The sequence below is a fragment of the Varanus komodoensis genome, unplaced genomic scaffold, assembly GCF_004798865.1.
Source record: "Varanus komodoensis strain SLA01 unplaced genomic scaffold, ASM479886v1 scaffold75, whole genome shotgun sequence".
NCBI lineage: Eukaryota > Metazoa > Chordata > Lepidosauria > Squamata > Varanidae > Varanus > Varanus komodoensis.
The window spans coordinates 1,364,233-1,391,692 of NW_025336416.1; the positions used below are offsets into that span (position 1 = coordinate 1,364,233).

A 27,460-nucleotide genomic window follows, 5' to 3' on the forward strand; every position below is an offset into this window, starting at 1 on the left:
TCTATTTATTTTTGTTTCCCTAATAGACTCCTGGGTTTTCTGAAAGGCCTTTATTGAGGTTTGTGTGGCTTGTGACTCACTCAGTGGAATGCTGAGCCCTGGCTATAGATCCGAATTACTGGGCAATTTGGAACAGCAAGAATGGGTCGAACTGTGCCTGTTTCCATCATTCCGTTTCTTGTTGTGGCAGAAAGTTGCTCAGTACCATTCCCTGCTAATACTGCTTCCAGTGGGAGAATTTCTAAAAGAAATGTCTCTTGTGGCTAGGAATGGGGGACACATGATTTGCCCCAAGTTTGGGGCCCTCATTTCATGTGTTTCTTTCCCCATGACCAAATCAACAGTGCAGATCTGAACCCTGATTCAAACAGCCTTAAATGTGGTCAATGGCCCCTTTGTGTTTTGTTTTATGCCTCACGGAGTGACAAACGGTCCTTCATTCTTCATTCATTTTGGAAAGCAAGAATTCTGGGAGAAATTGGGTTCGGGAGAAGTTTGGAACACTTCTGAATGTTTAAAAGGCATTTTAAGTTCTTAATTTCCATTGTTCATGAATAGTGAGCTGCTTTTACTTTCATGAGTCTTTTTTTTTTTTTTTTTTTTTTTGGTAAAATAGCTTATTTTTAAGCTGTAAGATTCCTGCAAAATATCTGAGTTTTAATGTTGCAGACTGTCTTGTGTTTTGGGTAGGGTGATGAGAGAAAAGATATGCTAAGGAACAGATTTAGATAGAGGAGAAATAAATATTCCCCAAGTGGCAACATTTTGTCATGCAAATTAGATTTAAACTTTCTAAAAAATATATAAAAAATTAAGCCAAGTCTTCAATCTTTTTGATACGTTTTAATAGAGCACACATATCAGCTCATCAGCTCATCAGCTCCCTTAGCTCAAAACCTTCAAAAAACAGCATTCATGAGTGTACAAATTCATATTTCAACATTTCATAACTGCAATAAATGAAGAATATCTAATCTATGGAATCTCAATTTGATTATCTTTGAAAGGAAATATGAGCTAGGAAAATTTGCTTAAGAATTCCCTTCTCCCCCACTAATTATCTCATAATTAGGTTCATAATGATAGTCCTTGTCCTTTTATCAGAGATCTCTGTTCTGTTTATCTCTTGTTCATATACAGGCTGACCTTTCAAATGGAGAAACACAAAGCGCCTGCATTTGTTAGCTGCTTAAATGAGGATAAAGTATGATTGCGAAGTGGTGCTTTTGCTGCCTACCCGCTTTGTTGACAAATGTTCAAAGACAATGTTATGTATGATGCATCACTTTACCTCTTTTCACAACTCAGACCTCACGCTGGCACTGCACCTGCCAAGTTATTAATAGGTTTTTAATCTAATTAAGCAATTAGATGCCTGCACCTGGCTTTCAAGTAAGCAATGAGTGGTGTAGCTTGCACGAACATCTCCATGCATTCATCATTAATGTTTATTGCAGCCACTTCAAGAACCTGCTGTCGAGTTCATGGTACCTTTGCAAACAGGGCTGCCGTGTTGTACACTCCAAACAGAGATAGATGAGAGTCGGATCAGATGTGGAGGGAATAGCTATGATCCAGAGGTAGTTTAGAGTCAGTAACTTCGATGCAGAGCAGTGAATATTTTAAGAAGGTCTAATGTGAAAATCATTAGTGCTTGACCAGATAAAATAGATACTTCCACCAATGTCCCCCAGTGTTTCTCACTGGAAAATAGTAACAGCTCAGGGCCAAACTAAATGTGATGCTTAATTGCATGAATGCTGTTTGTGAAAAGTTTGCTGCTGCTGTTATGTGAGGAGCTAAACACTTCACTTGAACTGCAGGTATGAGTGCTTGGGAGTAGAAATTTAACTCTTCCTGCCCCCCCACCCCCACCTTTCTGAACTGCTTTTTACATTTCAAGGGAATCCTCTGTTGGTTCTAGTGGGAATTGCCTTTGGAATGCAAGGAGATGTTTAGCCACCCATATTTGGGATAATTGAAGAATTTTTAATTTAGGGAATCTCAATTTGATTAATTTTAAAAGGAAATATGAGCTGGGAAGATTTGCTTAAGAATCCCCTTCTCCCTCCTGCACACTAATTATCTCACAATTAGGTTCATAAACATAGTCCTCGTTCTTTTATCACAGCTCCCTATTCTGTTTATCTAATATTTCATCTCTGTGCTATCCCATTCCCCAAGCTCCTCTGACTCCTCTGTTATTGCTACTTTCGCAAGAAAAAGCTTGTCCACAGCATGCTTAATCTGGGGGTTGCCCCTCATATTTGAATCCAGGTGATATATTTTGAAGTACAGTCTGCACAGCCATACACTGAAAGACAGTCCAAAAATCAGGTGGAATGGTCAATGCACACCAGAAACCCAGTTCTATTGGGTTTTGTCCTCACCAAGAGTCTCTTGTAAAGCCAGTGAGACGTCATTGTCCTTTTAGCCACCCAAATTACTTTGCAAATTAATATATTAGAGAGCGGAGTGGCATAGTGGTTAAGAGCACAGGAGTGGGACTTAGGAGCTCTGGGTTCCAGTCCCCATTCAGCCATGGAAACAACTGGGTGACCATGGGCGAGTCACAGCTTCTCAGTCCAGCTTACCTCACAGGGTTGTTGTTGTGAGGATAAGATTGAGAACAGGAGGAAGAGAATGATGTAAGCCAGCTTGAGTTCCTTGTAAGGAAAAAAAAGGCAGGATATAAATATAATAATAAACATACAGATATATTGTTGCTGAGAAAATCCATTTTTGTTGGCTATTGTGGTGATTTCAGCTGGGCTCAGGAACAGGGAAATAGATTTGTACTAATTGTATAGACATTGTACTGATTATTTGACAATTGTAGATTGGCACCTGCACATTTTGGGGCAGGGGCAAGCAAAAAAGCATATATTGGCAGAAAAAATATGAACAAGTGCCACTCTCGTGCTCAAGAACTGGCAGATTCTGCCTAAATTCACTCTTTGGCACAGCTGCAAAAGGCCCAGGAGAGTTTCCTGATTTGGATTCTGGCAACCATAAGCCAGACTGATTGACTTCCTGTGGTCTTGAATGGTCTCAGTCTCAAAACTGTTCCATCTAAGGCTCCTGGGAAGTCTCTTCTGCAAGGATCTTCGGCCGCTCACTCATTCCCAGTTCATCCAGCTCTTGTCTTGCCTTTCCTTTGTAAACCCCAGCGGCCAAACTAGGACATGTCATCTCTAGATGAGGATGGAAATCAGTTCCTAGGTTTTTATTCACATCCAAGCAATGATTCATCTGTTCAGTCATCCTTTGGAAGAGAAAAGGGGAAGGCAGAGCTTCTGAGCAGATGTGAATACTGGTTATTTGTAATTGCTGCATCCAGCGGGGTGGACATTGCATCTCCATTGAGGATGGGCAAAGTAATAATAGAAGAAAAAAGCCCATCAATAGAAAATTAAGCCAGGATGGAAGAACAGCATTCAGAGAGACACAGGGTTTGTCCTAATTAGCCCATGTCCCTTTCCATTGAGTTGCTATCAAATGTTCACTTTAAAGCAAATGAATAAGAACCGTTCCTTTGGAACATTGCTACTCTTTCTGGGATGGGCTCTTGGCCATCCATAGCTTCTCACCTGTTTTCCCTAAAGCAAATTCCTAAACCTAGATGTTCTTCAGACAAAGCCCATGAGGAATGTCAACAGAAGGAAAAGCGGTATTGATAAGGGTGGCAGCCTTTTCCAAGGGATGTTTTTCACACCCTCATCCAAGGATCTGCATTAGATTTGTGCCAAGCTGAGTCAGATCCCATTGGACTGTTCCGGTGCTTCCCAGGGTGAGCTGCAATCTGGCCCAGATTCCTCTGGCCACAACAGAATATGGACCCTGCAGATTGTCTGTGATCTGGATTTCAGAAAGCCAGACAGTCTGTCTCCAGAATTAGAGCATTTTTTGTTTTGTTTCTTAGCATTCATGGATGAAAAGTGTGGGCTGCCAAGTCTAACTATAGGACACATTTTACCAGGATATTCCAATCAGTGTGATTTGAGGGAGTTATATCGAATAGTTTTTCTCAGCCAGCTTTCATTTTTTCAGTTGTTAAGTCATTCTCTCTCAAGCAAGTAGGGATTTTGAGGTTCTGTGTTAGGTTTGTAGGGATTGTGTTAGGAGATTGTAGGTCCGAGTGATGGAGAACGTGTTTTGCCCATGGAAAGTCCAAGTTTGCTTCCTGGAATCTCCAGGCAGAGCTGGAAATAAATCCTGGATTGCTACCGCCTTCAGTCTGTTGGTCCATTTAGCCAAGCATTGTCAACACTGACTGGCAGCTACTGATGCTTCTGTGCTGAAGACGGGTGCACTGGTTCCAAGTTCTATTCATAATGAATTCAAATCCTTATTTTCCCTTCTCAATTATTTAATCAGTCCTGTTCTACATCGAACAATCTTTATTTCCAGCACCACTGTGGCTTATATATTTCAAGAAAAGCTTCAGACAGAATTTCAGTCATATTAGCTTAGAGCTCCTGAACCTATCCTTCTGAAACTTTGTGTGCTTCATGCCCAGAAATGGATGCAATTCCCACTATTAGCATAAAATTCTGAAAAAAAAATTCAGAGGAGGAGGAGGACAGGGGAGCTATTCCCTTTTCTTCCATAAATGCAAAATTAAATATGCTCAAACCAAAATGCAAGCAGGTTCATCTTCTCCCTCATCCTCATTTTTATTTATTAATTTCTTTCCTTGCTGGCCTGCTTGATTGACGGATACCCATCTTTCTACCCAAAGAATGGCAAAATATATTGGAAGTGAGAGTGGAAAGTGAGCCAGGCATACTGCATAACAATCCAAATCCCACACTTTTTTGGGTGTCCTGGAGGGGAACATGATTCAGTCCTTGCCTTAGAGAATTTTTTTACTATTGCCTGAACTACATTGTGATGCATATTTTGCTGTTCATGTATATGCATATTGTTTTTCACTGCTGGTATGTTCCATAAGCAGGCAATTTGCTATCAGGCATCCTGAAATTTGTGGCTCATCTTTATTCCTTCGGTCCATTTAAGGATATGAGTATAACTTAGAGCACTGTGTGACCCTCTCCCTTTTTGCTGTTCTAGGGCGAAAGAGGGCTCCAAGGACTGCCTGGACTGATGGGTGAGAGAGGAGAAAAGGTAACAATCTCTTCAAAAAGCCAAGAAAAGAAAATATTTGTTGTTAATGCCTAGCTGAACAACTGTGGGTTAATAGCACCGACACCAGTTGTATGAAAGCTTGGAATTTCTGAATGTTTCCTGCTAGCTACTGTAGCAAGGGTCTCTTGTAAGGCTTTAGCATAATAAAGTATAGCACTTTTTCTTTTTAAAGACACAAAAACAATATGCAGTGACGATCATACCTAGTACAGTAGTTAATCCACTTCTGGAGCTTCATGAAAACATCTCCTGGAAATCAGGGTGGGCAACTTGTGGTCCTTGAGATGTCTTGGCCGGTAACTCCATGGGGGAGATGCTGGGAGCAGTGGGACAACCACAACATCCGAGGATACTGTATGAAGAACATCAGTGCAGGATACAGGTGGGGGACCATGGAACAGACAGACTATTCCTCCATCTTTATTATTGAACACTCCTTGCATCAAGACACCTAGCTCTCAGGGAGAAGATTGACTGCTTAGCCTCCTTCCAGCCATGGGACTTCCCTCCACACCCTCCCTGCCGTGTCAGTGTGTGCACAGTGGGACTGATGCAGAAATGCAAGGAAGGAGAAGGGCCAACCATTCAATCTACATCTGTGTAGGACATGGAATAATCAATTCAAGTTGCGACAACCCAGATTCAGGCTGGACATCAGGAAAAGCTTCCTCACCATCACAGCAAAACAACAGTGGAACCAGCTGCCATACGTGGGACACTCAAGAAGAACCTTGACAGCCCTCTGAGTGGGATGGTGTAATGTGGTGCCCTGCAACAGTTGGACTCAATGGCCTTCATGGCCCCTTCCAACTCTACCATTCTATGATTCTATGACTACCAGTGGCCTTCTCTGGACTTGCCCAAGTGGCAGAGAAAGGGGGGGGGGTCTTTCCAGGCAGCACACTATCATGGTCCCAGATGCCGCTCTGAAAGCATTTCACTAATAGTGTTTGATACCAAGGACTGGGAGCGCAAATTTGCATGAGCGCAAATTGGTGTCGCTCGGGGCGGAAGTGATTAGACCTGCTATGCATATGTTGTGTGAGCATTTTCAGTGCTGATTTTATGCTGATGATGGCTGCCCATGAATGCTACTATGGCCATTCTTATTATTTCAGGGCTCCCTTGGTGCACCCGGCATCCCAGGGCGGGATGGTGCCAAAGGAGCAATGGTAAGCTTTTATCTTCTTCCCTTGTAATCCCATTTTCTTACAGCATCATCCAAGTGCTGCCAATCAACATGCACTGAATGGAGCATGTCTTGGGGATTAGTGTTGCCATTTTGACTGCAGCTGAAACAAATGGCAGCAAGTTAATAACCCCAGAAATTTTGTCTCCTGGCCAAGACAGGCAGCCAAATGCAAATGTATTAACTGCTGTCGGATGCTCACAGGGAGAATGCCTATTGCCATTCACTGGATCGCTGTCCCTGCACTGGGAACAACTTGAAGCTCAGCTGTTGGTTTCCATGCCAGCAGGAGTTTGCCAGCTGAAAGTGAAGGGACTGAAAGGAATGAGCTCAGGTGGGATCTGGAAGCGAGCCTTGTTTGCGCATACCAACAAACAACCCAAGGATACATTTTTAGCAATGCTGCAAAATTAACCTAATGCAAAAGAAACACAGGGTGGCCAGGATCTGATGACTGTGTTGGAGCAATCCCTGGATGGTTCATTCTAATGGCCAAAAAAGACCATCCTCAGAAAACTTTGCATAGACTTGGCTGAACACCATGCTACTCTTACCTTGTAAGCTTCCATTTTCAGTGACATTTTGTTTAATCTTTAACACATATGCATACTATAGTCACATGATTCATGTCCACATTTATTTTAGCATATGCCATTTATTGCCAGGGAGTCTACAATGTTTTAAACATAGATGTTCTGCTGCCTGCAGTTGCTAGTCTGTTATTGTGCCACTGCACAATGGAGGGCAAAACAGCTTAGCACCTGTTGGCCTGTGACATTCTTGTTTGTTTGTTTGTTTGTTTAGGAGACTTCTATGCCGCCCTATTCGCTGAAGCCTCGGGGTGGCTCACAACCATAAATAAACTTCAAAATAGAATAATATAAATTAACAATATAAATTAAGTCACCCTGGCTTGTTGAAGTCAGTTCATCCGGGGCTTTTCCCAGCTGATCTTCTGCTGAGCATGTTGAGGGAGATCTGGTTCTGGTGCTTGTTTTCTTCATGAATGAAGCCAGCAGGTTTCCCATTGAGGTGTGGCAGTCCTTATTTATCCCCTCACAGATGGGGATGCTTTTGAACTGCTAGGTGGGCAGGAGCTAGGGGCAGATGATGGAAGATCACTCCATCCCATGAAGCTGGGCTTGAACTGCTGGAGTGCCAACCATTTCTGATCGACAGTTCCAGTGTCATGAAGCCACTGTGCCGCAGCATCCCTCTATTCATGTCCACAGTAATATGGTTAATGCGATCAGTTATTAAATGATCTGCTTCTGCTTTACAGTCTCCTATTCTAGATATTAAGATATTCAGCTGGAAGCTTCCATTGATGTTTGCAAATGGAAAGTGTTACTCCCTCTGGTCTATGCCTGATGTTTCTTCTCACTTAGAAGTTGGTGTTCTGGTGCTTTTCAGATATTTTCTTGACCTTTAGTCATGCTGACTAGGGCATATTGGGGTTTTCATCCACAATAGCTGGATGGCACTAGTTTTACTATACCTGTTTGTTTGGTTGTTGGCTGTAAGTCAATGGAAGACCATGTTATACTGCAAGAATGGGAAACATCTCTCTGCCCAGACTCTTTGAAAGGTCTCCAATCAATCTTTTTTATGCTGTCACTGACCCAACAAGAAAACCAAATCAACTGTCCAGCACAAATCAATCACACATCTTTCTCAGAATAAGGCACCTCCTCTTGTGTTATATTTGATTTAGGATATGATTTTAGAATTAAATAATGTCTAAAACATCTATGCAAATACTTGCAAAGAACATGTTTTGTTTTCTTTTTTGAGGGAGAGCCTGGACTTCCTGGAGCAGTTGGACTTCCTGGGCCAGCTGGGCCAAAGGTGACTGAATATTTATTGATCTGCTTAAAGTATTTCTGGGCTGCTTTTCAAGGTCAAAGCTCTCCCAATGTAACATACGACAATAACACACATTAAACTTGCTGGTATTAAAAGTGATGAAGATGCAATAGCTAGAGAAAGAAAACAAGCATATAATTTATTTCAGGATGATCGTTACTCACTTATTGATCTGGTTATTAGGCTGAGTGTGGCTTCCAGCTCTAACAGAAACAAAGACACTTTTCTGCATTGGCTGTGTTCGTGCCACCGCAGTCTGCATCTATCTCATCCTATCTGTATTTGTCCTTTGGCTTTCCTTTCCATCCCTTGATTTATTTTGAACATATATTTTTCAGTGATCACATACGCTCATTGCAAGGGTAACAACAGTCAAAGCGAGATAAATTAGTGGAACTGCCAATAATCTAGTCCATTTGGGAATAGTGTATGAGCAATTCACAGAAAGATTGGGTCCCCTGGGGGCACCTTTTCACCATGATCCACATTTGGTGGGCAGCAACTTCTTGCTATCTCTTTTACGTCCGTGTGTGCACAGTACTAACAACATTCCCATGATGTTTTCAGTGTTTTCATTTCCTCTTGCTACTCTGATTGGCTTAGCGTCATTGCACCCTGACCGTTCAATGCTGCTGAATTTGGCAAAGAGGGCCAGTGGAGAGCACCCAGAGGTACGGGGTGCCACACTGGTTTGTCTTCCTGTCCACCAAGACAGGTGATATTCCTTTCTTTATGCAGTCATAGCATAGATCTAGTGGGTGTTGCATGTTTCACCACCCTGTCCAGTGTCCTCCAGATGTGTTAGATGCCAACTTCCAACAGCCGCATTCAGCGTGGTCAACAGCCAAGGAAACTGGAAGTTGTAGCCCCAAGCATCTAGAGGGAACCAATCTGGGGGAAGTTGCTCTAGAAAACATGCGCTATATTTCTCTAAATGGATGTTTCATATGGAAGGCGTTATTCCAGATGGTTGCAACCATCACATGGACAAAAAAGCATGTTCTGTATTTGCATCCACTGGCCCCTAATAGCTCAGCCACAATATATATCCTGAGACATAAAGAATGATGCATGGTGCATACATCTCCTCTCCCCCTGCATGGCTTCAAGCAGTTTGCTTACTGGCTTGTGGAATTGCCATCCAGACAGGACTGATTATCCTGATGAAGGTCAGAAGAAGAGATCCACCTCCTTTGTTTTCTCTTACATGTGAGCTACCCTGAGTTTGAGTGATGATCCTGGTCTTCTGTCTCCCCCTCCCTCCTCTTCCTTTATATTCTCCTCACCTGCAGGGAACAGAGGGCCAGCCAGGTCCCCCAGGACGTCAAGGTTACGTTGGAGCACCTGTGAGTCATGATCCTATACCTTTACTTAACCTGCCCAGTGGTCAATAAGCAAAATAAGTCCTACATGCACTTGGTGCCATCTTTACAACTTGGACCATGTTGTGAGTGGAAACCTGATTCTCTGCTCTGAGCCAGCACTTCAGAACAGCACCCCAAGTTGCACACGGGCAGATGCTGGTGTGAAGCTTCTGGTACAGCTTTCCGGATTTGTACAGGGCAAAGGTCCACTCCTTGGCACCAGCTTGAATATTCCTATCAGCATAATTGGAAGAGAGTGAGGAGTAGATGAATGAGTGAGGTCCAGGAGCATCTGGATTTTGTGAACACTGCTCCACTTATGTCTGATGCCCAATCTCATTTGAGAATAGGAAATTTGAACAAATCAAGCAGAACAAATGTCCCCGTAAGTCCTGTTGAGCACAGTGTTCCACCATAGACTAAACTGGAGCTGATTCATTCTATGGAGGAAATTTGCGCAAATTAGAACATAGGAAGTAAAAGAAATGTGAGCATGTGTTCAATCTGCAAATATCTGGGCGAATGTGTGCTTCTCTTTGGAGCCTTGCATGTGTCAGGCTGCCGTGTTTTGATAGCAAAACAAAATTCTCCTACATCTCTAGAAGAGACAGGAGCAAAAATATCCCATATTTCCCAGGAGTTCACTTCCTACACACGCTATCAATGAACTGAGTTCTCTTAAGTTGATTTCTCTCCCCTGCATTCACCTGGAAAATTGTTGGAGTATCTACATACGTAGTCTATGCTAATGCAAGGGAAATGGAGAGAGACTATGTAGTTGCTATTGAAGCGGACTGTGCATTGATTTGTTCTGTCCTCCATGCACCAAAGCATTTCCATTCTCCCTGCAGTTTTATCTAACTAATATTGGATGTACATGAAGCATTAATTGTGTTTGGTTCTATACTTTTCTTTTTCTTAAGCTTATAAAGAGTGTACTTCTATATGCGTTTGGGCTGGGAGCTAATTATACATTACATTGGGCCCTAAGGTAACTTCCACACTGCCAACTGTCTTGAGTGCACCAACCCTAATGGTGGCCAGATGTATTGATTTGTATTGATTGATTGTACAATGTTAATTTGGGCTTCCATGGGACTCCATTCCCTTCTTGCTTAAATATTTACCATTTACTTGTGGAAATCTTTTGCTGTCTATCAGAGAGACTCATTTTACTGAAAAGGGCCATTCGACTCTCCCTGGTCTCATTATCCTGGTTGTAAAGACTTCACATTTATTCCTCTGGGGTCTTGGAAGAGCTCAAAGTCTTGATGATACAGCAGGTTGCTGAGTGCTCCAAGACCAATTAGTACGTGCAAAGGGAGATCTTCAAAATAACATTACTGTTATTTCAACAGCTATTTAATAGGCAAAGCTCTAGATCTGCATTTCCCTTCCAAGTTGTTCATCGCATAGAGAATCACTGTGCTCAAGTTCTTACAACAGTAGTGAATCCTTCAGGTTTGCTCTAGGTTGGAAGTCCACACATTGCAAAACTTTTAATTTTATCATTTATTTCATTTCCTTTTCAGGGTCTGCAGGGAGAAAGAGGAGAAAAGGGACCCCGAGGAGATAAGGTACAGGTTATATGTGTCAAATAGCTTGCCAACAAGTGCACAGAATTGATTCACTCCCCCACACACCAAAGGAAATGCCACACAGAACTGGGGAATGGAAATTATCCAGTATTAAGATTTCCAGTTCCAATACCTTTCTGTGGCAAATCCTTCTCTCAGATTTCATGTAGCCACGTTGGACTTCATGCATTCTATGGCAGGGATCTCTTGATTCTGCTATTCATGCCTTTGCTTTGTGATAATTCCATAGCAGGCACGGTGAATCAGGGCTTAATTCACAGAACAGTACATAGTTCCTACAGATGAATTGCATGATAACTTTTGCAATATTAAAATTTCCATAAATATAATTTCTTCTGTAATATTGTGACAATATCCAACATTTTCTGGATGAAATTGTAGTAAATTCTACACGAACAATGCTAATGTTTGGTACCCCCTCCCAATTTCTGTATAGTATTCAGCAACATGAGACACCCCTGCTTGCGGGGGTTATATTGTAGATAGCATAGTAACCATGTTTAATTACATGGGAAGTGAGACCTTCCTTGTTGCCTTCTTGATATGCTCTAATGCACACATCAAAAAGAATGACAATATAAGTATAACCAAGATACATCTTGTGCGGGAGTTTCTGTGGGTCAACATATAAAGCAGATGTTTGCAAATAATGCCTTGGAATGGTCAGGCCCGGGTCTTAGAGTGCTGACAGAGGTGATTCTGGCAAAAGTAGAGCAGAGTCCAGTGGGCCATGGTGGTTGGGTTGGTGGTTGGGCTTCAGCAGGGGAGGCTGATGACTCCTTTGTCAGTGAGGGTCCTCAGCCATCGTAGCACATATCCAGAGCTTCATAGGAGCTCTCCATGGTGCTGAATGCCGCATCAGCTTGGGCACAGGGAATGCAAAAGCAAGAAGGACGTATGCAGCCCAAGACAGTTTTGAGATCAGGTTCCAGGGCAGGAGCAAAGCACATGTGTTGCATGAAGAAGGGCCAGTGTGGAATTCCTGGACTGTTCAGGTTGGGAATATTCCTTCCTGAGCTACCACTTGTTGGTATCCATCAACTTGCTCTGTCCATATGGCACGTATGGCAAGGTGAGGCCACACCTAACTCCCCCAGAGCGCATTCCTCAGTGTGTTGCACTTCTATTCTTTCTCAGGATAAGCATGTATTGAGTGGCAACCTCAGTGGTCTAACTCGCCTTTCCCACAAATCCAAGGCAGAGCATCACAGCTGACAGCCAATTCTGTACTTCTTTTTCTTTGCTCAGGGTGAACCAGGTCTTGATGGTTTTCCTGGAAAGCCTGGTGCAGAAGGGAAACAGGTATGTGGACAGTTCTATATGTCAGGACACAGTTTCCCAAAATTGATTATGAATACAGAGAGGGATTTAGAACTGGAAATCAGTTTTCAAGGGGAAAAAAGTCCCTGCATAAATGGGCATTAAGTTCCTATGTGTTTCACATTGAAATCCTATACAGGTCTACTCAGAAGAAAGCTCCACTGCTGGTGGGAGGAGGGGCACAGGAAGCCTGATTTCACAACACTGGTTTTCACTGTAAAAATTGCACAATCCTCTTCAGTTTGTAACATAATCATCACCACCTGGAAACTCTTCTCCTGAATATATTGCCTCCATACCTTTCCCACTCCACATTTGTATTTTTATATTATGCCAACCCTCTAAATTTCTCTCTGTCCATCCCACTATCTGTCCCTCTCCCTCTCCTCTCTCTCTCTCTCATTTTCTTAGTGTGTGTGTCTCCCCCTTTTCTCTTGCACATACACACACACAGACAGACACAGTCTCCATTATCTAGCTGTGTTGATTCATTTTTCCTTGTTATCCTGTTGATATTTAAATCACTTTCATCCCACTTTGCTTTCCTAAAAAATCAATTCTGTGGCAATTTCTATTTCTATGACCCCCCTCTCATTATATTAAAGATTAAAAAAGGGAAGAAAGGTAACCCATTTCCTTTTGCTGTGGAGCAGCACTAAGAATTGTGAAGGAATTTCCGATCTTTAATTTATGTTGTGCTAATTTGTTTGTGCTACCAGATTAAGCATCCAAGAATTTGATGTATGGCGTCTTAATTTATTTTAATTTAATTTAATTTAATTTAAATGGCATTTCTATGCCGTCCTTTGCAACAAGCCTCAGGACAGCTTACAGAGGATAAAAATAGCAATATAAAATAATGTTAAAACATTCAGCAATAATACAACATAAATAACAATATATCTTTTCATAACTAAAGAAAAAGAAAGAAGAAAATGAAAATGCAACTGTATAAAAATTAATATTACTATTAAAATTGCTAATATTAATTATTAAAATGGTGGTTAAATAAAAAGATCTTTACCTGGTGCCCAAAACAATAGAGAGTCGGGCCAAGCAGACCTCTCTGGGGAGCATATTCATAGCCTGGGTGCTACCACAGAGAAGGCCCTCCTCCGGGTGGATACCCTCTGTAACTCCTTCAAAGAGGGTTCCCAAAGCAAGGCCTCCCTTACTGGTCCAAAGGGGCGAGAGGGCATATAGGGGAGGAGACGTTCCTTCAATCTGTAACCTTGTCCTCTCTGACTGCAGCTTGCAAATTTATCTCCCTGAATACCTGCTGACTACTGCTTGATCTGATTTCAGGGCTTCAAAGGGAGTCCAGGCCAACCTGGTCCCATGGGACCCAAGGGAGAAAAGGTAAGGTGGAAACAGAGGGTGCATTTCTTGTGTGTAATGGTACCATTAGGAAAAGACTTCAAGGCAGATAGCCAGGAAAGGATTTGAAGGCCAAAACTGATATTACTTCAGATCCATGTATAGAAGTTACAACTCTTTTCAGTACTACTCTAGAGTAGGCAAAGTTTGCCCAATACAAATTGAGACCTTAGTGTGTCTGCCGGTGGGCTGTTAAGATCTAGCTTGAACATCCTGCATCTATTCTCAATTAAAATTTAAAAGGATACTTTTAAAATAATTTCTGTGACAGTCCTAAAAGGATTACAAAAGTCCCATTGTGGAATGAATAGCACAATTGTTTGCAACATCAAGCAAATGCATTTAAAACTAGGATGTAAGCATGGAATTGGATTTTTCACTCATTTGTTTTCTCACCTAGGGTGAAATAGGACTTCCGGGGAAACCAGGCTCAGCGGTAAATATTCTTCCTGAGAGATATGCCTTTTGTGTTGAGAGTTGCTATATGAAAGAAATAGGAGGAGAGCAGGTTGCAAAAGTCTGGCGTAATGTGCAATAGGCAACCATGTGTCCCTCATCTCTAGTACTTGGCCATGTTGACCAAGTCCAAATTATATACTAAAGAGAAATTGTTTGTCAAATGCAGTCAGTGTCATGGCTCCTGCCCAAAAGTCTTCTCGGATCAATGTTTTCTAGTGGCAGCATCTCCAAGGCAGTTCCTTGACCTTCATGGATGTGTTCTTCCACTTGAAATCAATCATCCTGTACTTTCAATCTGCTCTCTGAAGTGTAGATCTCATTAATTTAAAAAAAAAAAAATCTTGCACTCCTGCATGGAGCAGAGAGACTCTAGGAAGCATCCCCCGGGAAATTTTTATTCCTAGACCCTCTCTGCTCAGAACAAGCCAGTGACTGAGGGAAGGGTCAATGAACCTTTAAGAACTCAGAGGAGGCAGACCTCCCAAAACCCTGCCAGTTACTCCAAGACATTGCTCTGGTTCCTTGCCAGCACTGTAGCTGCAGAACTGCTGTCCATGGTCCTGAACTGTCCTCCATGGTCCTGAAGGGCTGAGCCAATTAGCTGCAATGCTGGCTGTGGTGCTAGAACTGTTCCAGGACCAGCTGCCTGTCCCATGCCATGCCTCTTTGGTGGAGTCCAGAATGGTTGAGGGATTCTCAGACAGGGTGGACTGCTGCCCAGCACTTTGAGCATAGTCCTCAAGGGCCTGGCTTCCCCTTCTGACCCATTTGGGGCACAACGACATTAGGAATGCTTTTGGATCCACCACCACCACCAACAACTTCTCATATCCACATCTGTGGCCACCATGTACATTCTGTGACTTCACAGCTGAAGTACAACTTGGAAATCACAAGTCTGCACTATAAAGAAAAACAGGGCAAAAGCTAATCTCTTCCTTCCTCTGCTATTTGTTAGGTGCAGATTGAAGGTTTGAAAGGAGAGCAGGTAAGAACTTCTGAAAGCATTATTGCACTAGCAATAAAGATTTCCTCCAACACTGGCAGTCTTGACTCTTAGCTCTCAAAGTCAGTGCTAAAGTCAAGAAAACCTGCAGATACAATAAGTCGGGTCTGAATGGTTTAGAACCTTTCTCCCATGAATACATTTTATTTGAAAGCAAAGGAGATACAGGCAAGCTGTTTATCTTCCCAATAATAGCTTTTCTTCAAGGGTTACACTCATTTAATCCACTCACTTCCTAGCTGTTCATGAGAACTCTAACATGAAATTGCTTTGTCTGCTTTCATTACCTGAAGGCAGCATAGGGGTGGTGATGGAGGGTGAAGGTCCCTTCCATGCTGTTGCCATGTAGATGGCTTTACTTGCACCAGAGTTTAGATTCTTACCATTAGGGAGTTGCTCAGAAAAACTCCCTAGAAGAATTAGGGAGTTGCTCAGAGAAATCCTAGGTTAAAAGTAACCCTCTGCAAGCTTGTTTCAAAGTAAGACCCATTGGATGCAATGGAACTTCTGATTAAACAGGTAATGCAAGGGTGTGGCTATTACTGGGATGCAGTACCCACTGCCCTTCAACATTTCCAAGACTAATGGGAACTGTATTCCCACGACATCTAGAGGGTCACACATTCCTGCAGATCTAAGGGAACAAGCCACATGTTACAAATCCCCAAGGAACATCAAATCTGGATTTACAATCAGCTTTGTTTAGCAGAAGCAGTGGAGGAAAAACATGTATCGATGGAAGAGGCTGAGAATCTTGTATGCATCTGTGTATTTTTCAAAATTGCTAACTTTTCTGAGAAGTTTAAATGATTATAATCAATGCTTATAACTGAAGCATCTGAATCAATGTTTATAATTGAAGAACTCCAACTCTCATGCCCTTAAAATGTACTTTGGAAGGGTTCTATTTAAGTGCAATATAATGTATTCTTTTACTTTTAATAAAAACATAGAAACAGAGAAACAGAGTGAGTCAGAAGGGACCTCCCAGGCCATCTAGTCTGACCCCTGACTCCAGCGGGTTCCGCGCACAACATGCCCACCATATCTTATTTACAATTTTTGATATTATTATTCTTATTTTTGTTATTATTGGTTTATAGGGAGTTCCTGGTCCCCGTGGATCCATAGGCCCTCCTGGAAACCCAGGTAGTCCAGTAAGTAGTTTGCTTCCATTTTGGAGTTGTTCATTTGCTCATGGTATTAGATGACCTACACTCTGGGAAATATATAGAGTCCTAAACAGGCTTAGGTCTGGCTATTTGGCTCAGGGTGCGATTCATAACCAGAGCATGACAGATTCCAGGATGAAATTCTGAACAAGTCCTCTATACCCTGTACCTTAAAGCTGAGCAGCATGTTAGTCTATGTCAGCTTCAGTCTTGCTTTGGAATAGCATGGTGTTAGATTCATATCTAATAATAGCTAATGCAGCAAGTATAAAGAGTTTAGTAACTTGAAGAGTTTAGCAACTTCCTAGGCAGCTTGCATTGTAAGTTATGGTAAGGATACCTAAAGGAACGCTTGCGCCCATATATGCCTTCTGCCCCTTGAGATCAGCAACGGATGCCCTTCTCCGGAACCCTCTGTGAATGATATTAGGAGGGTGAGTACCCAGAGGAGGGCCTTCTCTGTGGTGGCGCCCCACCTATAGAATGCGCTCCCCAGAGAGGTCCGCCTGGAGCCATCGTTATTTGTTTTTCGGTGCCAGGCTAAGACCTTTTTATTTAAAACTTATTTTAATAGTTAAATTATTGAATTCATTAGGATTTTAAAAATTTTAGCCAAGAATGCACTGGGGGTTTAAATTTTTTTAATTGTTATATCATTATTATTATTTATGTAGGTTTTTATGTATTCTTTGTGAGCCACCCTGAGGCTTTGTTGCGATGGGGGCAGCATAGAAATGTTTTAAATAAATAAATAAAGTTGCCTAGGATGGCCTCAGCAATTATAGGCGGCCTATAAATATATGTAAATAAATAAATAAGACTGTAGTTCAGGGGGTTTGGCATAAACAGGACCCCAGCTACTGGTTGTGAGAACACTGGGCTTGGATAAATCACCATACCTTGAAAGAATGAGTTTAATAGCCAGATATACTGGTCATGGACCAGTTCAGACAGGAATTTATAGATTGGGATGCCTTTCATTTCATGGTGTGGGGGATTAATTCAGGAGAAGGGCATGCCTTACGCTTTGGATGCTCACGGCCCCAGATTCAAGGCAAAAGATCTTGGGTACGAGGGCTGGGAAATACCTGTGACTGAGATGTTGGTGCACCTCTGCTCTTAGGCCAGCATTCACCAACTGGTGGTCCTCTAGGGTTGGGATGCCCCCCAGCAGAATCCATCCCTCTAGCTTTCCCAGACCTCCTCTTGTGCTTTGCCTGGTCCTGGTCCTGCAAAGTGAGCGGAGCCAAGAGGAAGTCTGTGGACATGTGCAAAACAAAGATTGCGCAAGCTACAACCTTCTTCTGAGCTGGGTGCAGCAAAACAAAGGCCACAGTGGTTGGTGCTGGAGAGAGATGCAGTTTGTGCAGCAGGTGTGTGGTGCCAATGCCTAGTGACCAGTGTGGCACAGAAGAAGGTGAGTTGCATGGCTCTCAGAAGGAAAGGAATCCCGTGTGACTCCCGGCCACCCTTCCTCTGCCCTACGCGTAGCAGCCAGGTGCTCTTGCTCAGCACATGAGACTTGCTTCCTGGTTCAAACCCACCTGCCAGGAGCTCAAGCTCAGTTCCACTGAAAATACTTTTCTGAGACAGCTTGCAGATCACCAAAACGACAGCCTTATCTTTCTCTGGCATGAAAGCACCATTGAATGTGGAAATGGAACCCTGTTTCTCTTCTCCTTTTGTCTGATGTCTTTGTTTGATGTTTTCTTGTTTTCAGGGACCCCCAGGACCAGAAGGCAAGCCAGGAGCTGCTGGATTGCAAGGTCAAAGGGTGGGCAATGCTTCCACTTTTGCACGTCTCAGCTTTGCAAAGTCCATCCAGTTTGTTTGTTGGTATTTTTATTTTTATTATTTATTTATTTATTTATTTATTTATTAAAACATTTCTATGCCACCCCATTCGCTGAAGCCTCGGGGCGGCTCACAACATAAAATGCAATACAAAAATAACAATATAAAATAAATAACAATATAAAAGAAGTCACCCTGGCCAGATAAATAAGCAAATACTGTTAACAATTAAAATGCCGCTTAAATAAAAAGGTCTTCACCTGGCACCGAAAAACAAATAACGACGGCGCCAGGCGGACCTCTCTGGGGAGCGCATTCCATAGATTGGGCGCCACCGCAGAGAAAGCCCTCCTCCGAGTACCTACCCTCCTAATTTCTTTCTCAGAGGGTTCCCGGAGAAGGGCCTCTCCCGCAGATCTCAAGGGGTGGCCGGGCATATATGGATGTAAGCGCTCCTTCAGGTAACCAGGACCCAAGCCGTATTTGGGAAAGTTTCAACATTCCTCACTTCTGCTTTGTTTGGTTTTACCTTCTCCTTTCCCAGGTGCTGAATGTTGTATCTAACAGACTAATATAGCTGGGTAAAAATTGTTCTGGGGAGGGAGGTTTGGGGCAGTGATTTTAATTTAATTAATTAATTTATTTATTCAGGAGCAATGTTTGGGAAATACTCATATTTTCTGGAACTTGAGTTTCTATTTGAAAGTGCAGATGTGCGCCAATGCAAAAAATGTGTACTTGAACACGTGTGTATATGCAAAACCTCCCAAACTTGTTTATAATTTAGCCTGTGCATCTGGAATGAGGATGGAATCTGTATTTTTGTTCAAGGAAAATGCACACACACACAAATGTAATGCACAGAAAAAGAAGCTTACTTTGGGGAATGCAAATGAGATGTAAGCAGCCTTGAGGAACAATTCAGACAACCTCAGCAAGCTCAGATATAGCATGTCCTCCATCCTTTCCACTCCCCAGTGTGCTGTTAATTAGAATTTAGAACCGTACCACCCTTGCAAAGCCCAGGATATAAACATTCCTACTAGGAACACATGAGATTTCACTGCAGCACTTCTAGCTTGTTCCTGTAGCCTTGAAGGTGTGAGAAAAACCACATGGGAAACCACCTTGGAGGAATGCTAAGAATAAAAATCCTTGCAACTGAGAAGTTCTTGCTGTAACTCTCCAACTATGTTGAGGTTCTGTAAATCTAAACTGTGGATTTAAATGCTGAAAAGTCTGTAAGTTCAATGAAAAAGTTATGTCTTTCTGCCACATCACCTCCAGTGCTTGCTTATTTATTTATTTATTGATTAGAACATTTCTATACCGCCCCTTGCCGAAGCCTCGGGACAGCTTAAAACACAATAAAATACAATAAAATACAAAAATAACAGTATAAAATTAAAATTAACAATATAAAATAAATAAAAGAATATAAAAGAAGAAATAGAAATAGACCTTCTGTGCATTCAGAGGATAAGCACGCAATTCCAAAATAAACTTGTGTGTCACCTGTTTTTTCTTCTTCTCTGTCTTAGAAGAGTAATTCATTACAGCTTCCCTAACAAGATGTGTAGTCTCGGTTCATTAGAAGGCAGCATTTCTTCAAACAGGCTGTGACACAATACAATTTTCCAGCTTCATAAGTGGGCAGAACAACCCCCCGTGATTGAATGTGTCATTAGGTGTAATGTCTTCCTACCTCTGTTTATACATATTCATCATTCTTCAGGAGGACACTTCCATAAAAAAGAGAAAAAAGTGATACGGTGACATCATTCTTATTTAAAAAGTTGTTAGCAATGCCAAATGTACAAGATGTTAAGGATGATGGCATCTAAGCTACACCACTGGGTACCTGGATCAAGAACTGAGAGCATGTTTGCAGGCATTGTATTCACACCTGGCATCTTTTGGTGCCTGCCAAGTCCTCCACTTAGGAACAAGACACCAAATGTGTCACTACAAAATGGGGGATACTTAGCACCACAATACCGCAGAGGAGAAGAATCTTGGGGTTGTTGTAAGTCACAAGCTAAATATGAGCCGACAATGTGACGGAGCTGCAAGAAGGGCACACAGTATTTTGGGCTGCATTAACAGAAGTATCACTTCCAAAGCACCTGAAGTACTAGTCCCCATATACTTAGCCCTGGTCGTACCTCCCCTAGTGTCATGAGTCCTGTTCTGGGCACCTAAGATTTAAAAAAGATGCAGAAAAGCTAAAAAAGGGTAAAGAAGAGGGCAACAAGGAAGATTCGGGGACTGGAGGCAAAGATCTATGAGGAAGAACTGAGAGAAGTGGGCATATTCAGCCTCAAGAAGAGAAGCCTGAGAGTTGATTTGTTAGCACCCTACAAGCACAAGGAGGACGGGCAAGATCTCTTCTCATTCATTCTAGAGTACAGGACACAGAATTACAGATTTAAGTGAAAAGAAACCAGGTTTAGACTCGACGCCAGCAAGAATTTCCTCACTGTCAAAGCAGTATGACAATGGAACCTCTTACCTGGGGAAGTTGTGAGCTCTCCTACACTAGGGGCATTCAAGATGCAACTGGACAGCCATCTGAGAGGGATGGTTTCATTTGGTGTCCTGCCCTGAGCAGGGGGTTGGCCCCAATGGCCTTTCTTGGCCCCTTCAAAATCTTCTGTGATTCTATGACTCTGCAAAACCCCTTATGAGCCCCCTCAGGCCACACAAGTCTTGAAGAGCCTCAGGGAAGAGGGCTGTCTCGACCTGGCACCGACAGATTCAGTGCCAGGTGGCTCACAGTGGGGAGGGCATTCCACACATGGGGGCCACCACTGAGAAAGCCTTCTCCTGATGACATTGATAGGCATCTCTGCGAAGGCAGTGAAGGTGGCAAGGAGGCAGGGAGTCAGCTTTTAGCAGAGAGATTAGAATCCGAAGGGTCCTCTTTCCCACCGGTGCCCATGCCTCCTCACCAGCCCCAGGTGTAGCATGCCAGTCAGAGTTTCATTCCAGCAGCAGACCTGCCTGTAAGCCCAGGAGAAGGCTGTTGGAGGCCAGGCCCAGTGCTTTCCTTCTTGTCCAGTGTCTGTAGCTTCCCCAAATCTGGATTGTGTGGGATGTTATTTAGGGAAGCTAGTGGAACTCGCCTGGGAGAAAGGTTTGAACCTGATGCCATTTGACAGCCCTTCTGGATCAAGGGATCATTCTGCGGCTCTACACCAGAGTCTTTGCCCATGACCTCAAGAAGCAGAGGCTTGCAATTAAATTTACATCAGTTTCTTAACTTGGAAACTGTCATAAATCACAGAAATTTAACAAGGACAGGCTTAATATTGCTTCTTCTTGGAGAACCATTCATAATGTGCTTGTCTGTATTCTGACACGTGCAGCCCCTTCACCTGTCATCTCAGTTGTCAGATATCTGTGGAAAGCATCTGTCTGTTGCATCAACACTAAGCTAGGTACAAATGGGCAGCTTGTCAGCGTTGCCTTGGGAAAGTTTCACATTCAGGCAACTGCAGGCTAGAAAGAAGAGCAGGACAGGAATAGAAGAAATGTGGATTTAAGTAGGAATGCTGTGTGTGTGTGTGTGTGTGTGTGTGTGGAGAACAGTGTTAATTTATGAGAATTTGCCAATATGTTCAGAATAATGCAATTTTCCTTGCTCAACAGCAACACCAATCTTGTAATTCCAAAGTTCAGGTCCACAAACACACATATGTACAGAAGTAGCCATAGCTGTATATATGTATGAACAGAATTGGGGATGTTCCAAGCTGGGGAGGGGGGTGCATTCTGCTTGAATTCAACAAATTTCAACAAGTTTCTGACCAAATGGCAAAAGCTGGGCCAAGTTGCTGGGAACGGGGATGTTTGGTCTCTAATATTGCTGTATATTTTATGTGCTATTGCACAAATTCTGTTTTGCACAATTCAGGGTTGACTTGTTAAATTCACATTGTTGCTGCTTTTCTTGTGGTTGTTCTTGTTAAGATAAAAAGTACGGAAACTTCCTTCTCTTGTGGCATACGAACACCTTGCCATTCTGAACAGCAAAGCAGGAACCCAAATTTTGTGCAGATTTCTATGACTTAAATATGACAGAATGCATCCTGCTTTACAAATGGAATTATATTATTATTATTATTATTATTATTATTATTATTATTATTATTATTATTATTGAGAACTTATATGCTGCCCCCTTCACATAAGCCTCTGAGCGGCTTTCAATCATAAATAAATTCCATCATACAAATGCATAAAATAGTGGAGACATCCTAGCGAAATTTTAAAATCAATAAAACCAATAAATAACATTAACCATTAAAATAACATTTAAATAAAAAGGTCTTGGCCTGGTGCCGAAAAGCAAATAACGACGGCGCCAGGCAGACCTCTCTGGGGGGCACGTTCCATAAGTTGGGCGCCACCGCAGAGAAGGCCCTCCTCCGGGTACTCACCCTCCTAGTATCTTTCACGGAGGGTTCCCGGAGGAGGGCCTCTGCCGCCGATCTCAAGGGGCGGGAGGGCATATATGGATGCAAGCACTCCTTTAAGTAACCAGCCCAAGGGTTGCATTCATTTGCAACGAGTTGCCATGAGTTCAGTTCATGGGGACTACATTATATATAGATCAAAAATGCCCACAACCACCCCCAGAATATGTTGGTTTCAAGCTGCTATAGCCTTCAGGGGAGGCATTTTGCCAAACAGTTGGTAGCTGAGAGAGATTTGATGGAGCTGCAGAAAGGGGACCTCAGGGGATGAAGTTGCCACCACAGGAACACAAGGTTTGGTCTTTCAGCCTAAGTTCTTCCTCCCTGGCCTAACCTGTATTTCCAGCCCTACATCAATTGAATGAGTCAAGCTGGTACCATAAAACTTCCTCACACTTTGGGATCTAAATGGTGACCATGCAAAACTTGAATTCTCAACTATAAAGGAGCCAAACTGAAGCCAAACAAGCATGCTGGACTTCAAGAAAGCCAACTTTAATGAACTCAGGAAAATGATAAGCCAAGTGCCATAGCAACACATCCTTACGAGTCCAAGAAGGGTGGGAAATCTTGAGAAAGATCCTTTAAGCACAACTTTGAACAATCCCATCAAGAAAACAGTGCAGAAGACAGCAGAAGATGCCCACATGGCTCCACAAAAAGTTAAGTGGCAGCCTGAAAGAAAAAAAAAAGAACATATACAGGAAGTGGATGCAGGGCCAGGCCATGAAGGAAGAATATAAACAAATAGCAAGGAATTGCAGGAATAGCATCAGGGAAGCTAAAGCAGGAAATGAATTGAGAATAGCAAGGGATGCTAAAAACAACAAGGAAGCCTTCTTCAGATACATCCAGAATGAAAGACATGAGAAAGAGAAGGGTGTCCTGCTACTTAAAGGGGGTGGCAGAGTGATAACAGAGGACAAGGAAAAGGCAGAAGTGCTCAGCTCCTACTTTGCCTCAGTCTTCTCCCACAAGGAAATCTGCAATCAAGAGGAAGTACAAGCTGGAAGTAAGAGATGGTAGCCCAAGATTGACAGAAAAATTATCAAGGAATACCTAGACGGAATAAACACTGTCAAATCTCCAGGGCCCGATTAACTCCATCCCAGAGTCATAAAAGAGCTAGTGGAGGAACTCTCGGAACCACTGGCTATTATCTCTGATAAATCTTGGAAAATACCTAGTCAGACCTCATCTGGAATACTGTGTCCAGCTGTGGGCACCAAGACTGAAGAAAGATGCAGGAAAATTCAAAGGGTCCAGAGGAGGGCAACAAAAATGATCCAGGGTTTGGAAAAACTGCCCTGTGAGGAGAGACTGAGAGAACTGGGCATGTTCAGCCTTGAGAAGAGGAGACTGAGGGGGGACATGGGATCCCTCTAGAAGGGCCTCCAAGGCTGTCCCAAAGAGGAAGGTCAAGCTCTCTTGCTGACACCAGGGAGTAGGACATGGAATAATCAATTCAAGTTCCAACAACCCAGATTCAGGCTGGACATCAGGAAAAGCTTCCTCAGTGTCAGAGCAATACGACGGTGGAACCAGCTGCCTGGAGAGGTGGTGGGCTCTCCCCCATGAGAGACATTCAAAAAGAAACTGGACAGCCCTCTGAGTGGGATGGTGTGACGTGGTGTCCTGCAATAGCAGGAGGGTTGGACTTGATGGCCTTCATGGCCCCTCCCAACTCTATTATTCTATGATTGCATGATTCTATGAATTCCCATTTATGTCCTGTGTTCTAGTAACAGAAATTTAATCAGGTATCCAAAAAAATAAATAATGTAGCAAACCCCAAAATAATAAAGTCAGAAATGAGATGAAACCATCCCCTGGGGATTGCAAATCTATACTGAATGGTAGTTTTGTTTTCCTTGCTAATTCACCCCACCAGGGCCAAAGGAAGGCAGGGAGAACAGCTTGCTAGGAGAGCGGCACTTCCCTTTTCCAAGGAGTCAAATTAGTTCCTGAGCTCATGTTGTTCATTTGGAACATTACCTGCACAAAAATGCCCGCAGCCCAAAGCTGAGAAAAGGCAGAGATGGTGAAACTCCAAGGTTTGCCAGGAAGTCATTTCCCAGCAAACTAATTACACAGGTTGACAATTAGTTTCTGTCAGGGCTGAAACATAAATCTTGAGGAACAAGCTGCTTTGCTGCACCTTCTCAAGGTGGCATCCTTGCTGCTTTGTTCTGTTATCCACAAGGGAATGTGGAAGTGCATCTGTTAGATCCAGGACGAGCTGAAGTGCTAAAGGCAGAAAGTTCAGAAGTGCCCTGAGAGAGCTGGGATCTTTTCTTCTTATACCCTTCCACCAATGCTATCCTGCTTCTCCCCTTCTTCACTGTAGTTAGCAACTTCCCTCTTCTCCCCTTTGGCATATTTATTTAGAACATTCCCTTTCCTGTTTCAAAGACGTTAACTCAATGATTGAAGCCTGATCCTGGGGGTGCGGTGGGAGAGGTGTCCCTCTTGTATAAACTGGCAGATTGCTATATTTTTCTCCTCCACCCACTTCTGCTTTTGGAGCTCATAATACGAAGTTATTCTTGCTGCCATTTTCATGAGGATAATTTAATGCTGTTTTGGTGGGTGTTTTCCGCTTCAACATGCAAATGCATCATTATCCAAAGGGCATGTTTTGCTTCACTGGTGAGAAAGACAAATTGCACATATCTTAGCATTTGTTTGGAAACAGGAGTGTGCACCACATATTTTTCTTCAGTTCTATATATCCACTTTTTAAAGCATCTATTAAAGAACAATCTTAGACTGTGTGAGGAGGGGCGATAGGATACTGCGGATTCCTAGATGCAAGTCCAGAGACCAAACCTGCAAATCCACAATCATGTCCTCCTCCCTCCGGCAGTTCTTTCTGGACCAGTTGCATCTCCAGGACTGAGGTTAGGAACTCAGTCCTGGAGAAGGGAAAAGGGGTGTTCCAGTGGGTAGGAAGGGAGAAGGTGCCAGGGGATGGGTCCTCACATCCTTCACATCCTGGCCTCCCCCTGAAGCAACTCAGGCCAATGGCCAAAGGCAGCCATCTTTCAAACATGGAGAGCAGAGGTAGAGGTCACCTTTGCTGCTCGACCTGCTCCACTAGAGTCTTTCTAGGTCTCCAAGGTCAGAGACTTATGAATGTGATTGGTTCAACTCATACGATTTCCCTGTCCATTGCTTTTCTGTCCATCAGGTGTTATACAGCTACATACTCCAATAAAACTGAAACAGACCTATGTATGTATGTTTTAGCAGGCTAATATTAAAAGCCAATGGTCTAGCAAAATTGAACAGTTTTCACTGCTTGTCTAAATGCTAATAGGGTGGAGGCAAGCTGACCTCCTTTGGGGAATTAAGGTGCTGCTGCAGAGAAGCCCCTGGCTTGTGTATCCAACAAAACAGACTACCTTGGAGCCTGGACCTCCTACAGAGACTTTGCGGAGCATAGAAGAGTACATAGGCTCACAGAGGATGGATTGGCCTTTCAGATGTCTGGGCTCCAAGCTATTTAGTGCTTTATCATTCATAAAACAGTTCCTTGAATTTGACTAAAAACAGGAACCCCATGTTGTCAGGAGAAGACCAGTGTCCCTTCTTCTCTAAAATGCATACCGGACAGTTGTCTGGTTGCACCGTTTTGCACTAGCGTACTGTCCAAAGGCAGGGCCACCTTAGTGTCTGCTACAGTATCTAAATAGATGTAATTAAGGGATAAGTTGATATGGCAAGATCCACTTTGGCTAGAAAAGGCTACAGCTAGTATGCTAGTGAAGCTACGCAAAGATGGCGGCTACCTGGCACTCAGGGGCAAACCTGGGTCCAAGCAACCCCAGCAAACTCCTTATCTGGTCCTTCTGAAAAAGTGCAAACTGTTCCAGAAAAAGATACCCTGGGAGTCCCAATTTGCCTTATCTACTGGAACAATAGCCTAAAGCTGGGAACCATAGATGGCAAAAGAAGAAGGGGACGGCAGAGAATGAGGTGGCTGCATGGAGGCACTGAAGCAGTGGGTGTGAGGTTGGGTGGACTCCAGGGATGGTGAAGGACAGGAAGGCCTGGAGGAATGTTGTCCATGGGGTCGCGATGGGTTGGACACAACTTCGTGACTAACAACTGACCAGTATGTGCTTATAAAGTCTTCTAAGTCCTGTGCTTAAAAAAGAATAGAGCTATGTCATAACTACAGATGGCCCCTAGAACCCCCTAATAGATAGCCATATTGGCATAAAAACAAACTAAAAAATTCACGATGCAACCCGCATGAATGCATGTAGGAATGAGTGACACAGAAATGTTCAATGATGTTCATGCATCTCCACCTATTTAAGAGCTAAGCCAGAGGCCTTCTTGCAGGTCCTGCTTTGAAACTGGCCCCGTTCATTTTTCTTAAGGTATGGAAATCTGTGCAAAACATGAAATGTTTGAGCAGATTGAGGTTCTTCAGATTTTGTATTCATATTCAGGGTGACACATGGCACACATTCACATGTTCTACAAACAAAAATGAAAATCTTGTCCTTTCCTATTTTCCACATTAACTTGGTAATATTCTGTTTCATGTTCAGGGTAAAAAAGGAGAGATTGGACTCCCAGGTGTTGATGGATCGCCTGGACCTCCAGTAAGTAATTCTCCATCAATGTTTCTCACTGAGGTTTGGTCCATTCTTAATAGGTTCTGGCTCCATTTATGGA

The 27,460-nt window shown here is 42.9% G+C and overlaps 1 protein-coding gene across 1 annotated transcript in view; it reads left to right on the forward strand.

Moving 5' to 3' along the window:
• Positions 1-27,460, forward strand: part of COL22A1 (collagen type XXII alpha 1 chain) — a 148,023-nt gene that overhangs the window by 60,359 nt on the left and 60,204 nt on the right. The window contains exons 12-22 of the mRNA XM_044452856.1: positions 6,267-6,320; positions 8,132-8,185; positions 9,496-9,549; positions 11,100-11,144; positions 12,414-12,467; positions 13,791-13,844; positions 14,263-14,298; positions 15,280-15,309; positions 16,431-16,484; positions 18,220-18,273; positions 27,334-27,387. Coding sequence (XP_044308791.1) covers positions 6,267-6,320; positions 8,132-8,185; positions 9,496-9,549; positions 11,100-11,144; positions 12,414-12,467; positions 13,791-13,844; positions 14,263-14,298; positions 15,280-15,309; positions 16,431-16,484; positions 18,220-18,273; positions 27,334-27,387 — 543 coding nt within the window. The remainder of the gene's footprint in view (positions 1-6,266; positions 6,321-8,131; positions 8,186-9,495; positions 9,550-11,099; positions 11,145-12,413; positions 12,468-13,790; positions 13,845-14,262; positions 14,299-15,279; positions 15,310-16,430; positions 16,485-18,219; positions 18,274-27,333; positions 27,388-27,460) is intronic.